The 24,168-nt window shown below is 41.4% G+C and overlaps 1 protein-coding gene across 2 annotated transcripts in view; it reads left to right on the top strand.

The window, feature by feature from the left end:
* Positions 1-587: 587 nt before the first annotated feature.
* Positions 588-24,168, top strand: part of akna (AT-hook transcription factor) — an 82,887-nt gene continuing 59,306 nt past the window's right edge. For both annotated transcript variants that reach the window (XM_034192400.1, XM_034192399.1), the window contains exons 1-2: positions 588-650; positions 21,759-22,181. In XM_034192400.1, the coding sequence (XP_034048291.1) occupies positions 21,983-22,181 (199 nt within the window). In that variant the 5' untranslated portion in view covers positions 588-650; positions 21,759-21,982. The remainder of the gene's footprint in view (positions 651-21,758; positions 22,182-24,168) is intronic.

Below are 24,168 nucleotides of genomic sequence, written 5' to 3'. Positions count from 1 at the left end.
TAATGATGATTTTAAAAAGCTGTTTCTCAACTGATTTATTTGTGACCATTAAAGTCATTGTGGTGGTAGTGGTTTGTTGTTGTGCGGTCTCCATGGTGACACGGGGAGGCCCTTCTGTGAACGGTAAGTGAAGCTTTAAATCTTCCTGAACCATTGTGTCGGTAAAAGCTTCACGAGTCGAAGCTTCATTCACAGCCTCTATGGGCGACATCTGCTGGAGAAATAGATGTAATGCAGTGAAATGAAAGGAATAACAGCAAAAGTGATTATTTATTTGTAATTTAAATGAAGCAGCTTAATCCAAAATGATCGATATTATCTTGCTGTGGATGGAAGCGCCGTACGCCTTCGCTTGTGCCGAAACAAACGTCTTCTCGGCGGATTTACAGTCGCTTGTTCTCACGCGGTCTTTCGAGACGCTCTTTTTTTATTTCTCATGTTCTTGTGCCCGTGAATGAAACAGAACCAACCTTCAGCAGATTGCGAACCGAGGACACTTGAAGCGAGCAGCTTCGCGGGTTTGACACAAGTGTTGAAGCTTTGGTATCAGACGTAACATTTTTTTTTTTGTTTTTTGTTTTTTTTAGCTTTGCAGCTTTAGCTGACCGAAGCTTGAAGTACATAAGTCCAGTTTGCTTGCTGAAACACAGGTATGTGTGTAAACTTTAAAGCTTGCTCGGTGGCGTTGCTTTCTTTGTGTTTTTGTACGTCTTGCGTGGAGTTTAACATGTTGGGTCTTGATTTATTTTTCTCGGCTGTGTTGTTTCTGGTTAAACTTGATAAACGGTCTTTAGTGTCGTTGAGTAAGTTTTTTCTTCAGCTGAATGACTGAAATATATATTATATTGAACAACAGTGTGTTTAAAAGCCACGCTTAAATACAACTGAAATGAAATATTTTTTTTTTTAATTCAACATCACATCTTATCTTTGAATTTGAATGTTTATTTATATCTTTATTTATAGCTTTATTTAACCAGGTTAAGAAGAAGAAACTTTATTTATATAACACCTTTCACAGTGATTAAGAGAACAATCAACTAAAGGCTTGACCAAACAAAAATGTCTTCAGCTGCCTTTTAAAAGAAGCCACAGAGACTGTTGCACGAAGGAACAGAGGGAGATTATTCTAAAGTTTAGGAACAACTTGAAAGGATAAGTCTCCTCTGGTTTTAAAGTGGGTTCTAGGAAACCGTAAGGAGGTTCTGCTCCTAGGAACGAAGAGAGCGACCAGAGATGTAGGGGCTCAACATATCCAACACATATTTGGGGGCCTGACCATGCAAGGCTCTAAAAGTCAAAGGCTGTGGTACGGACCCGGATCTACAGAGACCGTTTTAAAGATACGGAGGGTATTCCCCGGTGACGTCATGTCTTACCGACCAATCAGAATGCGCAACTATGTCTGTACCGTACCACATTTCTTCTTTCCGTCTTTGTGTGGACTCGGCGGAGCTTTGCAAACTTGTTTTCAGCCAACTTTCAAGCCTATAAATTCTGTTTGAGCATTTGAAAACAGCACAATGCGCACCTGTCATTATTATATGCGTCGCTTAAGGCTAAAGCCTTTGAAACAATCCCTGTAAGCCTTAACTTTCACAGTCCACTAATGCTACTGTATACAAAATTCAGTGGGAGCGGTGTGAGTTTGGTAGTTGGAATTTTTGCCCCCGTTTGACCCACGCATGCGCAGATGCGTTGTGCACTTCGCTTATTCTCCTCGGTCCGTACCTTTAGCAGTCCCGCAGAAGATATGGTGGAGCGGTGTGAGTTTGGTAGTTGGAATTTTTGCCCCCGTTTGACCCACGCATGCGCAGATGCGTTGTGCACTTCGCTTATTCTCCTCGGTCCGTACCTTTAGCAGTCCCGCAGAAGATATGGATGTACGTATCCTTAGCCACTTCAAAAGTCAAAATCAAAATTTTAAAATCGATACGAAATTTGATAGGAAGCCAGTGCAGGGAGGATAGAATGGGGGTAATGTGAGTCCGTCTACTAGATCTTGTTAAAAGTCTTGCTGCAGCATTTTGGACCATTTGAAGACGATTTAAGGCAGATTTATTAAAACGAGTAAAAAGCGAGTTGCAATAATCTAAACGAGAATAAATAAAAGCATGAATCACAACTTCCAAATCAGAGTTAGACAGAATTGGCCAGAATTGGTTAAAAATGAAACTCATTGTAAACATTCTGACATTTCCACAATTCCATAAGGTACAATTTGAAATTGCCACATGATAAATTAAATGTATGTGTGAAAAAGGTTGTTTGAGGCTTCCCTAGCATATGTCACAGAAGTCCATATGTGGCATCTACCTTCTGTGTGAGCCACACCCACACGAGTCTGTGGAAGAGACATGGGGTACATTCAAATATTCATTCCAGCTTACTACATAGTTTGCAGATAGCAGTATGCTGGATGATCTGTGACCTGTAGTGTGCAAAGACTGCCCGACGGCATCCCATGTTGCAATGGGAGCCATACTAAAATGGTAGCAATGTATGAGGGAGCTGTGAAATTGTCCAAATATACATGAAGGGCCATTTAAGAATGTCTGCCTTTACAATGTTAGGTAACTACTGCTGTAAGTGTTCGGATGCAGGGACAGAGACGTCCCCTTGTTGAAAATGGTGGGGGCATGACAAGATGGAACTCCTTTGCTTTTAAAAAGACAGCCACAGAAACAGGCATTTGTTTAGCCCCTTTTCTACTTGAGAGAATTTACATTTACTAAGATTTGGTGTTTCCATATGAGATTTTGCCATTCAGGATTTCGATGTTAGTAGTACAACCCCTGGCAATAATTATGGAATCACCGGCCTCGGAGGATGTTTAATTTTGTAGAAAAAAAAAAGCAGATCACAGACATGACACAAAACTAAAGTCATTTCAAATGGCGACTTTCTGGCTTTAAGAAACACTATAAGAAATCAGGAAAAATAATTGTGGCAGTCAGTAACGGTTACTTTTTTAGACCAAGCAGAGGGAAAAAAATATGGACTCACTCAATTCTGAGGAATAAATTATGGAATCACCCTGTAAATTTTCATCCCCAAAAATAACACCTGCATCAAATCAGATCTGCTCGTTAGTCTGCATCTAAAAAGGAGTGATCACACCTTGGAGACCTGTTGCACCAAGTGGACTGACATGAATCATGGCTCCAACACGAGAGATTTCAATTGAAACAAAGGAGAGGATTATCAAACTCTTAAAAGAGGGTAAATCTTCACGCACTGTTGCAAAACATGTTGGTTGTTCATAGTCAGCTGTGTCTAAACTCTGGAGACAAATACAAACAACATGGGAAGGTTGTTAAAGGCAAACATACTGGTGGACCATGGAAGACATCAAAGCGTCAAGACAGAAAACTTAAAGCAGTATGTCTCAAAAATCTAAAATGCACAACAAAACAAATGAGGAACGAATGGGAGGAAACTGGAGTCAACGTCTGTGACCGAACTGTAAGAAACCACCTAAAGGAAATGGGATTTACATACAGAAAAGCTAAACGAAAGCCATCATTAACACCTAAACAGAAAAAAACAAGGTTACAATGGGCTAAGGAGAAGCAGTCGTGGACTGTGGATGACTGGATGAAAGTCATATTCAGTGATGAATCTCAAATTTGCATTGGGCAAGGTGATGATGCTGGAACTTTTGTTTGGTGCTGTTCCAATGAGATTTATAAAGATGACTGCCTGAAGAGAACATGTAAATTTCCACAGTCATTGATGATATGGGGCTGCATGTCAGGTAAAGGCACTGGGGAGATGACTGTCATTACATCATCAATAAATGCACAAGTTTACGTTGATATTTTGGGCACTTTTCTTATCCCATCAATTGAAAGGATGTTTGGGGATGATGAAATCATTTTTCAAGATGATAATGCATCTTGCCTTAGAGCAAAAACTGTGAAAACATTACTTGCAAAAAGACACGTAGGGTCAATGTCATGGCCTGCAAATAGTCCAGATCTTAATCCAATTGAAATTCTTTGGTGGAAGTTGAAGAAAATGGTCCATGACAAGGCTCCAACCTGCAAAGCTGATCTGGCAGCAGCAATCAGAGAAAGTTGGAGCCAGATTGATGAAGAGTACTGTTTGTCACTGATTAAATCTGTTATATGGCTGGGGGGGCCTGGCTGCCGGTTTGTTTCTGTTTTTTGGTTTTCCTCCCAGGTGGCGTGCGTTTGGGACTGAGTGGCTGTGTTGCTGAGGCTGTCAGGACCTCACCCTGATCACCTGCGACTCGTCAGGACTCACAGCTGTGGTGCATCTGGATGGATTGGAACATGTTGGCATTTAAGACTGGAGTGCACAGTGTGTATTTGCCAGAGACTCGACCTTGTGACCAGACGGGTGAGATCGTCGTCTCGGGAGCCATCTCATCAGCAGCGGATGCTGAGAACGTCCAGGTTTGATGCACAGTCTGTGAAAGAGGAGGGGGTGAGGTTTCACGCTCGTCAGCACACTTCTTGAGGTACGTTAGATTTTGTGACTAACAGTTATACAGTCAGTAAATGTGGTGTCCCTCACACCTTATTGTATTGAGCTGTTTGTTAGTCATGTATCAGCTTCCACTGCAGTGGAGTTTTGTGAACTGGATGTTCCATGCCTGCAGGTTGGGAAGCTGATCAGTAATCAAGCCAGGAAGTGTTTGCTGTTTGTACACCTTTAAGTGTTCTGTGTGTAGAGTGTGGACTCACATAATGGTTCCTTCTTTCACAGACTCGGTTGTTGCGGCCACCTGGGGGGTGTCGGCGGGGTCCTTGGGTCCGAAACAGCTTCTGGCTCCGGACCGTTAGCGCTGCTGGGAGCGCACCACGCCAGACCGCACCTTTTTGTTATTATCACTGTTATGTATTAAATTCAGTTAGCCTTTGTACCGTGCTCTGCTTATTTCATACTGGGTCCTTCAAACGCTGGTCGGTTCTCCGAGCTGCGTCCGACACATAACAAAATCCATGCCTCAGAGACTGCAAGCTGTTATAAAAGCCAGAGGTGGTGCAACAAAATACTAGTGATGTGTTGGAGCGTTCTTTTGTTTTTCATGATTCCATAATTCTTTCCTCAGAATTGAGTGATTCCATATTTTTTTTCCCTCTGCTTGGTCTAAAAAAGTAACCGTTACTGACTGCCACAATTTTTTTTCCTGATTTCGTATAGTGTTTCTTAAAGCCAGAAAGTTGCCATTTGAAATGACTTTAGTTTTGTGTCATGTCTGTGATCAGCTTTTTTCTACAAAATTAAACAACTGAATGAACATCCTCCGAGGCCGGTGATTTCATAATTTTTGCCAGGGGTTGTAGAAGAAATCTGAGATTTACAAACTAGGCTCTACTTTTAGATGTTGTTGAGGTCAATGTTTCACTTGGGACAAAATTGACTGTAATTGGTCCAGTATTTAGTTTGACTGCCAAACCTATCATGTGCTAAACAGCTATAATATAGAAACTGTACCGTGTAATCATAAAACACAGGGATGGGGCCAATCCGATCCAATATTGGTATCGGGTGCCGATACCAATGTAATTCATGGATTGGAAATTTTTGATACAACCTGCGGTGTTTTCCGATCCAGGAGTCATGTCTGCATTTGTGCTGTTTCTGCATTGAGCCCCCAATTTTTCATTGTTATGAATTTTTTTTTTACTGAAGTTTCATATCCTGATAGGCAAGAACTGATTCAATTTTCAAGGTTAAAGTCAGGAAAAATCTTGGAAAACTGGAAAAATCCCTATCTTTAACATTGAACAAATATTCAAAAATTCACAACAAAATCACAACAAATTCACACAAAAACGATCAAATTTCTTTCATATCCAAGAGTGTTATGTAGGATGGCATCCTTTATCAACTGACAAAGTTTGACCCAGATCTGATCCAGATTACAGATTGTATGGCCATTTTAATTTAACATTGAAAACCCCATTTTAATATATATTTTACATTATATCTTAACCAAACTGTTGTATGGGCTGCCAGAAGAGGAGGTACTGCTGGCCCACCACCAGAGGGCGCCCTGCCTGAAGTGCGGGCTTCAGGCACGAGAGGGCGCTGCCGCCACGGACACAGCCGGGGGTGACAGCTGTCACTCATTATCTCTTGACAGCTGTCACCCATCTACACTTCATCATCCCACTCCATAAAGACCGGACGTCATCTCCACCTCGTTGGCGAGATATTGTCTACCTTAGGAGGTAACCTTCTCAGCCTGCATATCCAGATAAGTGGTTACTCAGACACTGCACGAGTGTGTGTTAGAGGTGGAGGTGGAATTCCCACCGTTGTTGTTACTGGGTGTTCACACACCCACATCTGATTGTCTCTGCTCCTTGCCAGCAGTACCAGATCCGACACGCGGAGACAGTGGCCACCTGGGGTGTTCGGGATTTGGCGGCTCTAGTATTCTCCAGGTTCGGTGGCGGAGGAAATCGTGTGGTTCCGGTTCTTCTCAGGACAGACGTCCTCTATCCTCGAGCCTGCCCACACGTCACCTTTGCTAATTGACTATTGTACATATTCTGTAATCTGCTGTGTTTGGTTGTGCTTTTCACAACAGTAAAGTGTTCATATTTGACTCTTTCATTGTCCGTTAATTTACGCCCCCTGTTGTGGGTCCGTGTCACTACACTTTCACAACACAAACATGCCCCAATCACTCTCATATTTGAAAATGAGACGCATATTTAGATAATGTGCACCTTAATATAATGGGGCAGTGTGCTGGAGCAGCAGGCTGAAGGCAGCTGATACAGATTCAACAAGTTCATCAGGAGAGCTCACTCTATCCTCAGGGTTGAGCTGGAGTCTGTGGTGTCAGAGAGGAGGATGCTGAGGAAGCTGCGCAGCATTCTGGACAACACCTCCCACTCCCTGCATGCCACACTAATGTCCTGTCAGTGCACCTTTAGTCGTAGACTGAGACCACCAAGGTGAACCACAGACCACCACCTGAGGTCTTTCCTACCTGTGGCAATCAGACTGAATGACTCCTCCCATTTTTGCAGGATGACTAGATAACAGTTATTCAGAGTTTTGTGCAATATATCTTCCAGTTATTTTTTATAAATTAGTTTTACTTATTGTAAAAAAAAAAGAAAAAAAGATTGATTTCTATTTAATACTAATACTTTCTGTAGTTGTGTATTTATCTAATCATTGTTTACTGTTTCTGTATAATTTCCTTCTGAATAAATATAGTTGGTCCATTCAGTGCTTGCTAGATCACTAGCAGCATGTTTAAGAAGCATTTCAAAAGCACATCAACACTCTATTTCACTTCAAACTTGCACCAAGTATATTTTTGTTGGATACCACATCTGGCTTTGAATGTTATTTTCAAACTCACAGTACGTCTGTTTATCCAGTCTTGTACTACATTTGCTTCTTCTTCTGTAGTGATTATTGAGGGTTTTGTATTTATTTATTTACTTATTTATTATTATGATGACATAGTATATAACATAAAATAACACTGTAATGAATGGATAACACAAGAAAGTGCAAGCACTTATTTCCATTGTGGTCCATAACAACTGTTAACAAACAAACATCGACAACCTGTTGGCGCATTTCTACCACTAAGTGGACAGTACTGTTGAATACTACTTTCTGTTCTGTCTTAACACACATTTGAATAGCATTACTGACACCTAGTAGTCAGAAGTAAAACAATAACCATCACATCCCCCTTTCTTTGAAGTAATTACTACTACAATGGTGGCAATAAGAGCTAAGTGGCAACAAGAGCCATAAAATAAATGATTATTTTGTTTACGGAGCTGTTCAGTTGTCAAGTATATCCTTGGGAGAAACTGCGGTGGACATTGGTGGGAAGACTACTTTTAAAACTATTTTAATGACTTAATCAAAGTCATGTAAATGTATTTTTTATTACTTTTCTACCAAAGGTTTTAAACTGGACAATAAAAGTAAACATAATATCATAAAATATAAATTTAAACCTGGCACTGTAGACCTCACATCAATGATTACTGTCAAACCTTTATTAAAAGTTCTTCAATAACATGCATTAAGATTCCATGGCTCCTGCAGAGAACATCTGCTCCTTTCCTGCATCTCTCGTGTTCCCCTCTTATCTGTCCTCTGAGCAGTGACATTCTAAACAATCCCACTGTTACAAAACTGACCGGTTTGTGTGGAATAAAAGTTGCCAGATTTGTTGCCAGTCACTAGGTAGGAGTTTTAGTTGCTAAAGAAGGTCAGAAGGTCACCAGATCTAGTATCAAAGTGTTTAAATTGGCAACGCTGAGACAAAGGATGCCTAGACAGGATGTCGTGGTGCACATTTAAAATAAGGACCAATCAAAGTTGTGTCAGTGGCTTTTTTGTGATACACATTTTTCAGTATAACTGTAAACAACACAGGCCTAATGATTAGATTTTTTAAATTACATCTAAATATGAACCCTTTGTAATCACCAATATTTTAACTAGTAACTAATTTTATCACACGTATTTCTCAGTAACTCTAATGGATTAGTTACATTTATTTTGTAATTTAAGTACATAACTCTATTACATGTGACTAGTTACTCCTGTTACAGCACATATTGTCGCAGTGCATATATTGGCACCATGACAATATATGCCGGCGTTTGTGGCCCCATTGTGGCACATACTGTCACCAGAGACAATATGTGTTCAGGTTTTACAGCACATATTGGCACCAGGGACAATATGTGCCAGGGGTGTTACTACATACAATCCACTGCAGCAGCGACAATATGTGCTGTGAACATTGGTACATATTTTCATGCCGCAACAGTTGTGTGTGTGTGTGTGTGAGTGAGTGAGAGATGGAAAAGTCATAATAAGTTTGTATTTTATTAATTTATGTATATAGATGGCTTTGTGTCCATTGTTTTAACTATTTCTGTTTGTTTGTTTTTTTATCTTTGTTGTTTGTTTTTCTGTGTTGTCATGGGGAACGCAATGGAAATAAGTCTGTGCTTTTTCGTGCCATCCTCGGCAAGTATATGAAAATTCAGTAAGGTATATCTTATATATCATTTCCAATTCTAAGGTGGAAATATGCTAGTATACATAGTATACTACTCGTAGAGTAAAATAGAAGAGTAGAAAAGAGTAGAGGAGAGCCACTTAGGTGCCTGGTCTTCAGAACCAGGGATGGTAGGTTTGTGTGTGTGTGTGTGTGTGTATATATATATGTGTGTGTGTGTATATATATATATATATATATATATCGTGTGTCACTCGGGTTTGACCCTTAAATGCTACAAACTTAATCACTTATGTTTCTTTTTTATTTGCAGAGATCCTGAAGTTTATGTTGATGCCAAGCATCGATGCATTGAAGGAAAACATCTGTCAAGAAATCCAAAACATTCCACAGGACACTTTCCCCAAAGCGTTTGCAGGCCGTAATTGGCCAACGCGGGGCCTACATTGAACATGTTGTCTAAGAGACTGACAAAATGCAGGGCCAATATTGACATTGGTATGAAAAACTTCAACCTTTTAGCTTTCTATCCAGCCATAAATGTATTTCCGAGACATGTGCTTTGACCATTTTCTTTGCTGATAAAATGTTGCATATTTTTTGGGACACCTTATATATATATATATATATATATATATATATATATATATATATATATATATATATATATATATATATATATATATATATATATATATGTATGTATGTGTGTGTGTATATACGAGGTCTGTTAGAAAAGTATCCGACCTTATTATTTAAAAAAAAAAACATATGGATTTGAATCACGTGTGATTGCGTCAGACAAGCTTGAACCCTCGTGCGCATGCGTGAGTTTTTTCATGCCTGTCGGTTGCGTCAGTCGCCTGTGAGCAGGCTTTGAGTGAGGTGTGGTCCACCCCTCTCGTCTATTTTTTATTGCGAAAAAATGTCTGAATGATTTGGAGCTTTGCTGCATCAATTTTTTTTCCAGAAACTGTGAGAGACCTCCAGGTGGACACCGTTCGAAAAATTAATATGGCTTTCAGGGACGCTTTTATGGGGATTAAACAGATTACGGGGTGTTACTGCCGCTTTAAGGACGGCCCACAACTGCTTAGAGCGTGGCGCGCTCCCAGCCCCCTTCGACAGGCTGACACCCCTACTGGAACAACCAGATCATTTCCAACGTGAAAGCTTTGTTGATCCGGGACCTCGTCTGACTTTCACAAAAAGGCAGAAGATGTGGACATCAGCACTTTCTCCGGCGCATTCCACCATTACAGGAGTTTTTTTCATGGAAAGAAAAGCGGAGGGACGCGCCATGGCTCCGTTCATTATGCGGGACAAAACCACCTCGGTGTTGGTCTCTCAGGACAGCTTTCAGGTGGATTTCAGACGGATTCCGGTTGCTTTGCAGTCGTGTGAATATCCGATTGTGATTGTGCATGAGCTGGACATGCCAGAACATGTCCCGTGAGGCTTCATCATTTTTATTATTACTGAGCCAGTATCACCCGAGCGCTTTGAATAATTGGCCAACATCTGAGTGCTAAAAGTCATGCTGAAACAATGTGGCGTTCTGCAGTCTGCTGCGCAGAAGCATCTGCAGTCAGTACAGGATGGATCAAACCATCTTCTTCGGTTCTGTGCACACTGGTTGCGAAAAGTCCTGGCGCTGTCGAGAAGGCTTGCAAAAAAATAAATGTGGCACTTTTCATGCGCTCACAGCTATAAAACGCCAAAGCCGAACCCCATGCACAACCACCAGAAGCCTACTTTTTAGACCTTCGTACGCCAGCTGCCCGTGTCGTGGGTTAGCAGTTGACACACGACGGTCTCTGGCAGTGGGGTTGCCTGCAGCCTCCCGCGGGCTTCCTCCTCCCCCTACCCCCAAGATCACCGCGAGCCTCCCCCCTGGGCTGGCAAAAAACAACACCTTTTAGGCTACAACCTCAGATCAGATGACACCACCCGCTGAATGCCAATGATTTTATTAACAAACAATTCATAGTTAAACATCAAGTTTTACTTCTTGCTCTGATGACTAGCACAGTATGTGCCTTGATTATCAGTATATATTGTTGCTTGGGACAATATGTGCTGGCGACATTATGTGCCAGTGCCTTTGAATACTGGCACATAATATATGCCGTAACAACTCCCCAACACTGGTAATGTACTTGCAGTATGCAAATATATGCATTGAGACAGAGTCTGCAGTATACAAAAATATATTTTATAGCAAAATACGAGTATTTGTCTTGGGATGCAGTATCAGCACATCTTCTATATTAAATGACTCTGATCTTGACCAGATGACAAATGACCAGACAGTGTCCAGACAGTTAGGTGATTGTCTGTTGTGTATTACAATCCCGTATGTGCAGCCGTGAAGCCCCCTGTAAGGGGTTTAGAGCTCTGTAATTCGCCCCATATGTCAGCTTGGGTTAAAGCCATAGTTCTGTCAGAACCGCCAAGGCAGCAAAAGAAAAGCAACAGGTGAGGTTTTTTTTTATAAGTCATTGCATTCTTACCACAGACAGGTCCATGATTTCACTACTAGCTATGTGAAATTTGTGAATTTGAAAATGTTTTTCAAATGTTCTGTTCTTTTTATTTTTGTATTTTGGATGTGGTCTGAATCTGGCTGATGGCCCAATAGTCATGGTACAAGTGAAGAAAAAAATAAAGCAGTACTATTCCAAACTCAAGTAATTCTGTCAAACATATCATAGATTTCTATAGTGTTTTATTGATAAATAGAAATTAGTCAGTGAAAATATTGATAATCAAATCATTATTCTACGATGTTTTTGTGTTCTAATTGCTTAGGCTGATTTTCTGTTTGTACTTTGAATATATTTGGACTTTATGATTAGTTTCATTATTGATTAATTTGTCATATATTTTTAACATGATTCAGTTCTGCATACTTGCAGTCTGGTTTTAGACCCAAGAAGCAAACCATTAAGGACATTGTAGCTTGCAAGTGCTCAATGAGCGCATGCATATATATTGGCAGTTCTTCTTTGCAGCTTGTGTTGAGTTTTACAAAGGGTTTGATTTTGTTTGACCATGCTGGACGTCCGTTATACTTGTATGATCGTGAGTAAGCTGCTGGACATCATAGCTGGCGTCTACACAGGTACTGTGCTGCTAGAGTGGGGGCAGAATCTCTGACTTTACTGGTGTTTGTCAGGGATGTGTTTTAGCTACCACTATGTTCAGGCAAAGAGATGACACTCCGATGCATTTTAGACAATAGCCACTGGTGGCGCTATGGAAGCGCTGCCGCCATCTTGGACTGTTGATGATTACATCAGCATTCACAACAGTTTAATAATTAAACTGCATGCTTGTCCATCCATGAAGACAAAAAAGTATGTTAAATTATTAATTTAACAGTGTATTGTAATAGTGCTGATGCTATGATATGATATGGTGGAAACCCGGAGGTGAAAACACTGGAAGATGGGTTGTAGGTGCGGGAAGCTGGGATGGGTCAGTGGAGCCTGCAGACTGCACAAAAGACAAAAACACAAAAATATTAGAAGAACCAAATAAATCCAAACAGGGGGAAAACATAGATGAGGAGCAAGAAAGTTAAATATGACTAAACTCGAGGCCAGTATTACCACTCCGAAGATGGAAAAATGTGGCACCTTCCTCCTGTTCAGCTGAGGCTTAGGTAGGACACCGCTGATGCAGTCCTGCTGCAACCACAGTGTAGATGATGATGAGCTGCACTGGCAGAAAACACAGGAAAAGAGAAGGAAACGACAAAAAGGAGCCAGACCAATTCTCCAGACCACAACAGTGTGTTGCCTGTTGGTACTACATTCTCTTTAGTTCAGTGGTTGCATGGACTGGTGTCTCAACTTCTTGGCCGTGACGCCAGACTGCTCACAACCAAGAAGTTGAGACCTAATGTTTTGCATTTTCCTTTTTCATGCAGTTCTGAGATTGAACAGTGAGAAGTGTTTAATGAAAAGAAATGGATTGGCCCATTATAATTATATTTTATACCATATAATTGTGTAAAGTGGTCTGTTGTATAGTGCAATTTGGCATTACATAATTCTAAACAGTTTTCTTGGCAAAAGTAGTTGGTTGTGTTTAGAGAATTGTGTGTTCTCCGTTCTTGTGCTCTACTTTACATGCACGGTGAGTAAATCCATCTTGGTTATTCTTGATGGCTCACAGCTCATTTGTATTTGAAAGGCTTTTAGAAAGAGCACAGCGTGTCTATGATCGATACATGCTGAGTCTTTATCAACATTAAAACTCTCTGGATATGTCCATGTGATACCACACACATGCTCTGCTCGTTTGTGTGGCAGATAAATCCAGTGGGAATAATCCTCTTGTAATCTGCAGTACTGATGAAACAAACAAGATGTGTACTGTGGCAAACACAACCACATATTCTCCTTCACACTACAAAAAAAAAAAAAAAAACCTCATGCAGATTGTTGGTGTCATGTTTCTCTGCAACTTAAAATAGTTTATTTTGATCCTGTTATCACTCTCTTAAGAGTTGCTTTTAATTTTAAGCCATATCAGTCACAACACTAATTTCACATACTGTATAAGACATGAAATTAATTTGATTATCTGATTACCTGATTCCCAGGCTGGTGTTAAGATGGGGGGGCCTAACCTTGGCAGTCTGTGGCACAGTGCCTACACATTGCTAAAAAGGAAGGGTGAAATAGAAGAGTAGAAAAGAGTAGAGTAGAGCCACTTAGGAGCCTGGTTTTGAGAACCAGGGATGGTAGGTTGAAAAGCTTTTTTATCCCATGGGAACTCTCCCTACCCACCCATGCGGCTCAAGAAAAAGTATATATAATAATAAATGATAAGACATAAGAAAGATAAGACACTCAACAAAAATATAAACGCAACACTTTTGGTTTTGTTCCCATTTTGTATGAGATGAACTCAAAGATCTAAAACTTTTTCCACATACACAATATCACCATTTCCCTCAAATATTGTTCACAAACCAGTCTAAATCTGTGATAGTGAGCACTTCTCCTTTGCTGAGATAATCCATCCCACCTCACAGGTGTGCCATATCAAGATGCTGATTAGACACCATGATTAGTGCACAGGTGTGCCTTAGACTGCCCACAATAAAAGGCCACTCTGAAAGGTGCAGTTTTATCACACAGCACATTGCATAGATGTCGCAAGATTTGAGGGAGCGTGCAATTGGCATGCTGATTGCTGCGGTATATCACTGCGGTATTGTATCACTTCCTGTTCCAGAGCACAGCGGTGTTTTTCTGTATCTGTTAGCTGTTTAATCTGCGCAGTTAGATTGATCTAGTTATCTAGATTACGATTTGTTTCCCAGTGTAATCTTTACGTGCCTTAACTAAAGCACTCATTCTGCTGAATCACCTCTAAATTATTTACACATTATTCACTTTGCGTGTTTTTAGGAATCCGCTAGCTTAGCGTAGCTACTAGCTCTTAGCCGATTTAGCATGGCGGCTTCTCCTGTCTCTCCCGCACTTTTCTGCTCTGGGTGTGAAATGTTTAGTTATTCCTCGGCCTCCTTTAGCAGTAATGGTACTTGTAATAAGTGTAGCTTATTCGTAGCTTTGGAGGCCAGGCTGGGCGAATTGGAGACTCGGCTCCGCACCGTGGAAAATTCTACAGCTAGCCAGGCCCCTGTAGTCGGTGCGGACCAAGGTAGCTTAGCCGCCGTTAGTTCCCCCCTGGCAGATCCCGAGCAGCCGGGAAAGCAGGCTGACTGGGTGACTGTGAGGAGGAAGCGTAGCCCTAAACAGAAGCCCCGTGTACACCGCCAACCCGTTCACATTTCTAACCGTTTTTCCCCACTCGACGACACACCCGCCGAGGATCAAACTCTGGTTATTGGCGACTCTGTTTTGAGAAATGTGAAGTTAGCGACACCAGCAACCATAGTCAATTGTCTTCCGGGGGCCAGAGCAGGCGACATTGAAGGAAATTTGAAACTGCTGGTTAAGGCTAAGCGTAAATTTGGTAAGATTGTAATTCACGTCGGCAGTAATGACACCCGGTTACGCCAATCGGAGGTCACTAAAATTAACATTAAATCGGTGTGTAACTTTGCAAAAACAATGTCGGACTCTGTAGTTTTCTCTGGGCCCCTCCCCAATCAGACCGGGAGTGACATGTTTAGCCGCATGTTCTCCTTGAATTGCTGGCTGTCTGAGTGGTGTCCAAAAAATGAGGTGGGCTTCATTGATAATTGGCAAAGCTTCTGGGGAAAACCTGGTCTTGTTAGGAGAGACGGCATCCATCCCACTTTGGATGGAGCAGCTCTCATTTCTAGAAATCTGGCTAATTTTCTTAAATCCTCCAAACCGTGACTATCCAGGGTTGGGACCAGGAAGCAGAGTTGTAGTCTTACACACCTCTCTGCAGCTTCTCTCCCCCTGCCATCCCCTCATTACCCCATCCCCGTAGAGACGGTGCCTGCTCCCAGACCACCAACAACCAGCAAAAATCTATTTAAGCATAAAAATTCAAAAAGAAAAAATAATATAGCACCTTCTACTGCACCACAGACTAAAACAGTTAAATGTGGTCTATTAAACATTAGGTCTCTCTCTTCTAAGTCCCTGTTGGTAAATGATATAATAATTGATCAACATATTGATTTATTCTGCCTAACAGAAACCTGGTTACAGCAGGATGAATATGTTAGTTTAAATGAGTCAACACCCCCGAGTCACACTAACTGTCAGAATGCTCGTAGCACGGGCCGGGGCGGTGGATTAGCAGCAATCTTCCATTCCAGCTTATTAATTAATCAAAAACCCAGACAGAGCTTTAATTCATTTGAAAGCTTGTCTCTTAGTCTTGTCCATCCAAATTGGAAGTCCCAAAAACCAGTTTTATTTGTTATTATCTATCGTCCACCTGGTCGTTACTGTGAGTTTCTCTGTGAATTTTCAGACCTTTTGTCTGACTTAGTGCTTAGCTCAGATAAGATAATTATAGTGGGCGATTTTAACATCCACACAGATGCTGAGAATGACAGCCTCAACACTGCATTTAATCTATTATTAGACTCGATTGGCTTTGCTCAAAAAGTAAATGAGTCCACCCACCACTTTAATCATATCTTAGATCTTGTTCTGACTTATGGTATGGAAATAGAAGACTTAACAGTATTCCCTGAAAACTCCCTTCTGTCTGATCATTTTTTAATAACATTTACATTTACTCTGATGGACTACCCAGCAGTAGGGAATAAGTTTCATTACACTAGAAGTCTTTCAGAAAGCGCTGTAACTAGGTTTAAGGATATGATTCCTTCTTTATGTTCTCTAATGCCATATAACAACACAGTGCAGAGTAGCTACCTAAACTCTGTAAGGGAGATAGAGTATCTCGTCAATAGTTTTACATCCTCATTGAAGACAACTTTGGATGCTGTAGCTCCTCTGAAAAAGAGAGCTTTAAATCAGAAGTGTCTGACTCCATGGTATAACTCTCAAACTCGTAGCTTAAAGCAGATAACCCGTAAGTTGGAGAGGAAATGGCGTCTCACTAATTTAGAAGATCTTCACTTAGCCTGGAAAAAGAGTCTGTTGCTCTATAAAAAAGCCCTCCGTAAAGCTAGGACATCTTTCTACTCATCACTAATTGAAGAAAATAAGAACAACCCCAGGTTTCTTTTCAGCACTGTAGCCAGGCTGACAAAGAGTCAGAGCTCTATTGAGCTGAGTATTCCATTATCTTTAACTAGTAATGAGTTCATGACTTTCTTTGCTAACAAAATTTTAACTATTAGAGAAAAAATTACTCATAACCATCCCAAAGACGTATCGTTATCTTTGGCTGCTTTCAGTGATGCCGGTATTTGGTTAGACTCTTTCTCTCTGATTGTTCTGTCTGAGTTATTTTCATTAGTTACTTCATCCAAACCATCAACATGTTTATTAGACCCCATTCCTACCAGGCTGCTCAAGGAAGCCCTACCATTATTTAATGCTTCGATCTTAAATATGATCAATCTATCTTTGTTAGTTGGCTATGTACCACAGGCTTTTAAGGTGGCAGTAATTAAACCATTACTTAAACAGCCATCACTTGACCCAGCTATCTTAGCTAATTATAGGCCAATCTCCAACCTTCCTTTTCTCTCAAAAATTCTTGAAAGGGTAGTTGTAAAACAGCTAACTGATCATCTGCAGAGGAATGGTCTATTTGAAGAGTTTCAGTCAGGTTTTAGAATTCATCATAGTACAGAAACAGCATTAGTGAAGGTTACAAATGATCTTCTTATGGCCTCGGACAGTGGACTCATCTCTGTGCTTGTTCTGTTAGACCTCAGTGCTGCTTTTGATACTGTTGACCATAAAATTTTATTACAGAGATTAGAGCATGCCATAGGTATTAAAGGCACTGCGCTGCGGTGGTTTGAATCATATTTGTCTAATAGATTACAATTTGTTCATGTAAATGGGGAATCTTCTTCACAGACTAAAGTTAATTATGGAGTTCCACAAGGTTCTGTGCTAGGACCAATTTTATTCACTTTATATATGCTTCCCTTAGGCAGTATTATTAGACGGTATTGCTTAAATTTTCATTGTTACGCAGATGATACCCAGCTTTATCTATCCATGAAGCCAGAGGACACACACCAATTAGCTAAACTGCAGGATTGTCTTACAGACATAAAGACATGGATGACCTCTAATTTCCTGCTTTTAAACTCAGATAAAACTGAAGTTATTGTTCTTGGCCCCACAAATCTTAGAAACATGGTGTCTAACCAGATCCTTACTCTGGATGGCATTACCCTGACCTCTAGTAATACTGTGAGAAATCTTGGAGTCATTTTTGATCAGGATATGTCATTCAAAGCGCATATTAAACAAATATGTAGGACTGCTTTTTTGCATTTACGCAATATCTCTAAAATCAGAAAGGTCTTGTCTCGGAGTGATGCTGAAAAACTAATTCATGCATTTATTTCCTCTAGGCTGGACTATTGTAATTCATTATTATCAGGTTGTCCTAAAAGTTCCCTAAAAAGCCTTCAGTTAATTCAAAATGCTGCAGCTAGAGTGCTGACGGGGACTAGAAGGAGAGAGCATATCTCACCCATATTGGCCTCTCTTCATTGGCTTCCTGTTAATTCTAGAATAGAATTTAAAATTCTTCTTCTTACTTATAAGGTTTTGAATAATCAGGTCCCATCTTATCTTAGGGACCTCGTAGTACCATATCACCCCAATAGAGCGCTTCGCTCTCAGACTGCAGGCTTACTTGTAGTTCCTAGGGTTTGTAAGAGTAGAATGGGAGGCAGAGCCTTCAGCTTTCAGGCTCCTCTCCTGTGGAACCAGCTCCCAATTCAGATCAGGGAGACAGACACCCTCTCTACTTTTAAGATTAGGCTTAAAACTTTCCTTTTTGCTAAAGCTTATAGTTAGGGCTGGATCAGGTGACCCTGAACCATCCCTTAGTTATGCTGCTATAGACGTAGACTGCTGGGGGGTTCCCATGATGCACTGTTTCTTTCTCTTTTTGCTCTGTATGCACCACTCTGCATTTAATCATTAGTGATCGATCTCTGCTCCCCTCCACAGCATGTCTTTTTCCTGGTTCTCTCCCTCAGCCCCAACCAGTCCCAGCAGAAGACTGCCCCTCCCTGAGCCTGGTTCTGCTGGAGGTTTCTTCCTGTTAAAAGGGAGTTTTTCCTTCCCACTGTAGCCAAGTGCTTGCTCACAGGGGGTCGTTTTGACCGTTGGGGTTTTACATCATTATTGTATGGCCTTGCCTTACAATATAAAGCGCCTTGGGGCAACTGTTTGTTGTGATTTGGCGCTATATAAAAAAAAAATTGATTGATTGATTGATTGACTGACAGTAGGAATGTCAACCAGAGCTGTTGCTCGTGTATTGAATGTTCATTTCTCTACCATAAGCCGTCTCCAAAGGCGTTTCAGAGAATTTGGCAGTACATCCAACCAGCCTCACAACCGCAGACCACGTGTAACCACACCAGCCCAGGACCTCCACATCCAGCATGTTCACCTCCAAGATCGTCTGAGACCAGCCACTCGGACAGCTGCTGAAACAATCGGTTTGCGTAACCAAAGAATTTCTGCACAAACTGTCAGAAACCGTCTCAGGGAAGCTCATCTGCATGCTCGTCGTCCTCATCGGGGTCTCGACCTGACTCCAGTTCGTCGTCGTAACCGACTTGAGTGGGCAAATGCTCACATTCGCTGGCATTTGGCACGTTGGAGAGGTGTTCTCTTCACGGATGAATCCCGGTTCACACTGTCCAGGGCAGATGGCAGACAGCGTGTGTGGCGTCGTGTGGGTGAGCGGTTTTCTGATGTCAATGTTGTGGATCGAGTGGCCCATGGTGGCGGTGAGGTTATGGTATGGGCAGGCATCTGTGATGGACGAAGAACACAGGTGCATTTTATTGATGGCATTTTGAATGCACAGAGATACCGTGACGAGATCCTGAGGCCCATTGTTGTGCCATACATCCAAGAACATCACCTCATGTTGCAGCAGGATAATGCATGGCCCCATGTTGCAAGGATCTGTACACAAAAAGATGTGTTGCACTGCATGAGGAAAATGGTGGTCACACCAGATACTGACTGGTATCCCCCCCCCCAATAAAACAAAACTGCACCTTTCAGAGTGGTCTTTTATTGTGGACAGTCTAAGGCACACCTGTGCACTAATCATGGTGTCTAATCAGCATCTTGGTATGGCACACCTGTGAGGTGGGATGGATTATCTCAGCAAAGGAGAAGCGCTCACTATCAGATTTAAACTGGTTTGTGAACAATATTTGAGGGAAATGGTGATATTGTGTATGTGGAAAAAGTTTTAGATCTTTGAGCTCATCTCATACAAAATGGGAGCAAAACCAAAAGTGTTGCGTTTATATTTTTGTTGAGTGTATATATAAAACTATATTTAAATATTAAGGGTAATAAACAACATATACAATAAATATGGTACTATATAATATACAGGAGTAGGTATTGAAACATAAATATTAATACAGGAGAAGATTTGGTCATGGTGATGGTATTTTATTATAGAAACAGAAGCTGTCATGTAATGTGTATTGTTATCTATCTAAAGTAACTCTGCTAGCATACTATAGGAAAATAAAAAAAAAGCATAATATATGCTATCAAATGGAAACCTAAGAACTAAGGTACTGTATGTTGATATATTTAAAAAGAACACATAAACTGATGAAGCATTAAAAATCTACACCATGTAAAATCCATCCATCCATCCATCCATTTTCTTCCGCTTTATCCGGAGTCGGGTCACGGGGGCAACAGCTCAAGCAAAGCCGCCCAGACCTCCCGATCCACACAAAAATCCCCCAGCTCCTCTGGGGGAACCCCAAGGCATTCCCAAGCCAGCCGAGAGATGTAGTCCCTAAAATAGTAAGTAAAATAAAATTGTAAATAACGAAAATAAGCTAGTTCTAGTTAGAAGAGCTAAATTAGCCGTTAATGAGCCAATGGTACCTAGCAAGCTAACAAGATAAACAAAAACAGTAATTAGTGTATAAAATACAATAGCATAGTTAAACCTACAATAACGGTATTAACGAATACATATAAAGCTGAATGTGGAGAAAAGTATGAATTAATGGGGGTTATCAAACAGAAAAGAACCAATTATTTTGTAAGCTATGATAAAGGGTGCTACAGCCGGCTAGATAAGCTAACGTTGGCTGTTAGGTATAACTGATTGTACCCCACTCCTCCAGTATTTCCATAAATATAATGATATTAAAAAGGGGGGAACAAGAAAAAGTAAAGCGTGTTGAAATATATGGTAACATGATATAAGTACCTTAGTCAAAGGATATAAAGGTGGAATATTCCCGGTTAAAGAGAGTAATGACTGTAATGATTAATGACTGCTGGGATAGACTCCAGCACCCATATGGCCCTTAATTGGAATAAGCAGGTATGGAAAATGATTGATTTTGCATCAAGATAATTGACAATAAAAATACAATCTACGATTAAGTAAATAAATACAGTACATGGGTTGTATTTGGACAGTCTGGTATGAACCAGAAAAGCTCAGTTTGCGGTTTTGTTGTCCTGGTGTGTGAGAGCTTGGAGGGGTGTTTAATGCGATGTGGCTTCTCTAAACCAACTTGAACAAAGCTTCCCTGCTTGTAACTTAGGACATGCCTTTGTTGTCCTCAGCTATGAATTGGTTTGTACAGTTTTTTTTTCTTTTTTTGCTCTGTTATTGTATTGTATTGATTTATTTTTTAGGTTATGTATCAATGTCTAAAAAGTAAAGCTGACATTTTACAGTTTCTCACATGATTACCAGCATTTACTGTAATGCATTTTCCAGTGTTTTGCAGTCTGGACAATGAACTGATTGAAACTGCTTTTAAACCTCTTGTTGTGAGACTTGACTTTTTTCACTCTAAACCAACAGCATTATATGTTAAAAGTATAATGTGCCCAAAGTAGATTAAAACTGAGATTGATTGTAAAATGTATTCAATAGCCTATGCATTAACTTTGTTTTAAATGTCATATGTTTTGAACTGATTCTAAAACTAAACCAAGCTTTTGCAAATTAGATCTTAAACATCTTTTTAAGTTCAAACAAATCATTTGAGAATGAGTCATGGGATTACGGGAAATTGTTCTGGGTCCTACTAGACACAGTTGATATTGACTCTTTATTTCTGTGCCATTCCTCTTGTCTGATTTTTAAGATCGTAGCCTGAGGTTCTATTCTCCTCTTTCAGAAACTTTATCAATGATAACTGGCTGGTGGACTTACTCCATTGAAGAGTGATCAATGAGACGCCATCAGCTCTGCTATCTGTAAGACATTTTCAGGCATGCCTTTACAGTTGGATCCAAATTCAGGCGTGGATTAGTGACAAACGATGGACAGTGTTTCAGGCCCTGGGTGAAACAGTGACTGAGGTCAACAAAGAGACAGAAAGTTACTGAAACTTAAGAGTGAATGGAGGAGCGGGAGAACAGCACCACTGTGGGGTTTCTGTTCTGGACCCCTGCCCAAATCCGAGCATCACACACCAGTTCTGCAGCGTCTGAGGATGAAACTGAGGATGAGAAAGAGGATGATTTTCACAGACAGATGGATGAAAATGGCATCATTGGACTAACGGAGGCGGTGGATAATGTCGGAATTGAGGAAACCTGTGAGTATGGAGATTGTAATCCAGGTTACTACTCTGGTCCCCTCACCAGGAGGGAGGTATACTGTAGAGACTTTGATGTGCCTGATTTATGGGCTCAAACCACAACACATTGCCACACGATGACACAATGCCTTTGTTCTGTGAGTTTTTGTTTCTTGAATAAATTTTGTGTTTTGCAGAAGTACATTCATAGCTTTAGTTAGTTTAGTTTTTGTACAACCTCCCAGTAGGTGGGTGGATGGATGGATGGATGGATGGATAGATAGATCAGAGGAATGCTTTATTAACCCCAGTGTTAAATTGCATTTTGCAGCAATGCAACAGTGCTCAAATGGACCATAAAAAGACTATTTAGCTGTTGCACTGGTGTGGAGGGACTGTCTTGGATGAGACATCTCTTCAACATTGCATTGAGGTCTGGGACACTGCCGAAGGAGTGCCGATGGGTGCTGGGAAGGAGGGTTCAGCCGATAGTCGAACCTATGATTGAAGAGGAACAATGTGGATTCCGTCCTGGTTGTGGAACAACTGACCAGCTCTTCACTCTCACAAGGATCCTGGAGGGTGCCTGGGAGTATGCCCATCCAGTCTACATGTGTTTTGTGGACTTGGAGAAGGCGTATGATCAGGTACCCCGGAAGATACTGTGGGAGGTGCTGTGGGTGTATGGAGTGAGGGAGTCCCTTCTCAGGGCCATCCAATCTCTGTACTCACAAAGCGAGAGCTGTGTTCAGGTGCTCGACAGTAAGTCAGACTCGTTTCAGGTGGGGGTTGGCCTCCGCCAGGGCTGCACCTTGTCAACAATCCTGTTTGTGATATTCATGGACAGGATATCGAGGTGTAGTTGGGGGGTGGAGGGGGTTTCCAGTTTGGTGGGCTCAGAGTCTCATCACTGCTTTTTGCAGATGATGTGGTTCTGTTGGCTTCATCAGCCTGTGACTTCCAACACTCACTGGATCGGTTCGCAGCCGAGTGTGAAGCAGCTGGGATGAGGATCAGCACCTCTAAATCTGAGGCCATGGTTCTCAGCAGGAAACCGATGGATTGCCTACTCCAGGTAGGGAATGCGGTCTTGCCCCAAGTTCCTCATGGACTTGTCTATGAGTGAGGGAACAATAGAGCGTGAGATAGGCTGGAGAATTGGTGCAGCAGGGGAGGTATTGCATTCGCTCTACCATATTGTTGTAACAAAGTGGGAGCTGAGCCAAAAGGCAAAGCTCTCGATCTACTGGTCAGTCTTCGTTCCTACCTTCACCTATGGTCACGAGGGTTGGGTCATGACTGAAAGAACTAGATCACGGGTACAAGTGGCTGAAATGGAATGAAATGGGTGGCTGGTGTCTTACTTAGAGATAGGGTGAGAAGCTCAGTCATCCGTGGGGAGCTTGGAGTAGAGCCGCTGCTCCTTGATGTTTAAAAGAGCCAGCTGAGGTGGTTCAGGCATCGGTGAGGATGCCCCCTGGGCGCCTTCCTAGGGAGGTGTTCCAGGCACGTCCATCTGGGAGGAGATCCTGGGGAAGATCCAGGACTAGATGGAGAGATTATATCTCCACACTGGCTTGGGAACGACTCGGGATCCTCCAGTCAGAGGGGGTCAATGTGGCCCGGAAAAGGGAAGTCTAGGGTCCCCTGCTAGAGCTGTTGCCCCTGTGACCCGATCCCGGATAAGATAATTGAAGATGAGTGAGTGAGTGAACAATGGTAGATTTTTTTATTCATTGATTACATAAGCTAGTATGTATGGTTGCAAGACTCAGATGTTAACCAGTGCCTAAGGCAGTGACTGAATGTCTTTAGTACTAGGTCTCTTCAGAGATTCCTTGGGTACCACTGGAATGAAAGAATAACTTGCATTGTGAGGGAGCACCAGCCTTGACAATTTGGCCATGTGGCCACATATTCATATGTACATGATTCAGCATTCAGGTGCTTGAGAGTTGAGGACCTCAGTAACTGGATAAGATCAAGTGAACACCCATGTTTCACC

This window comes from Thalassophryne amazonica, chromosome 17 (assembly GCF_902500255.1).
Source record: "Thalassophryne amazonica chromosome 17, fThaAma1.1, whole genome shotgun sequence".
Lineage (NCBI taxonomy): Eukaryota > Metazoa > Chordata > Actinopteri > Batrachoidiformes > Batrachoididae > Thalassophryne > Thalassophryne amazonica.
This window is presented reverse-complemented; position numbering and strand designations above follow the sequence as displayed.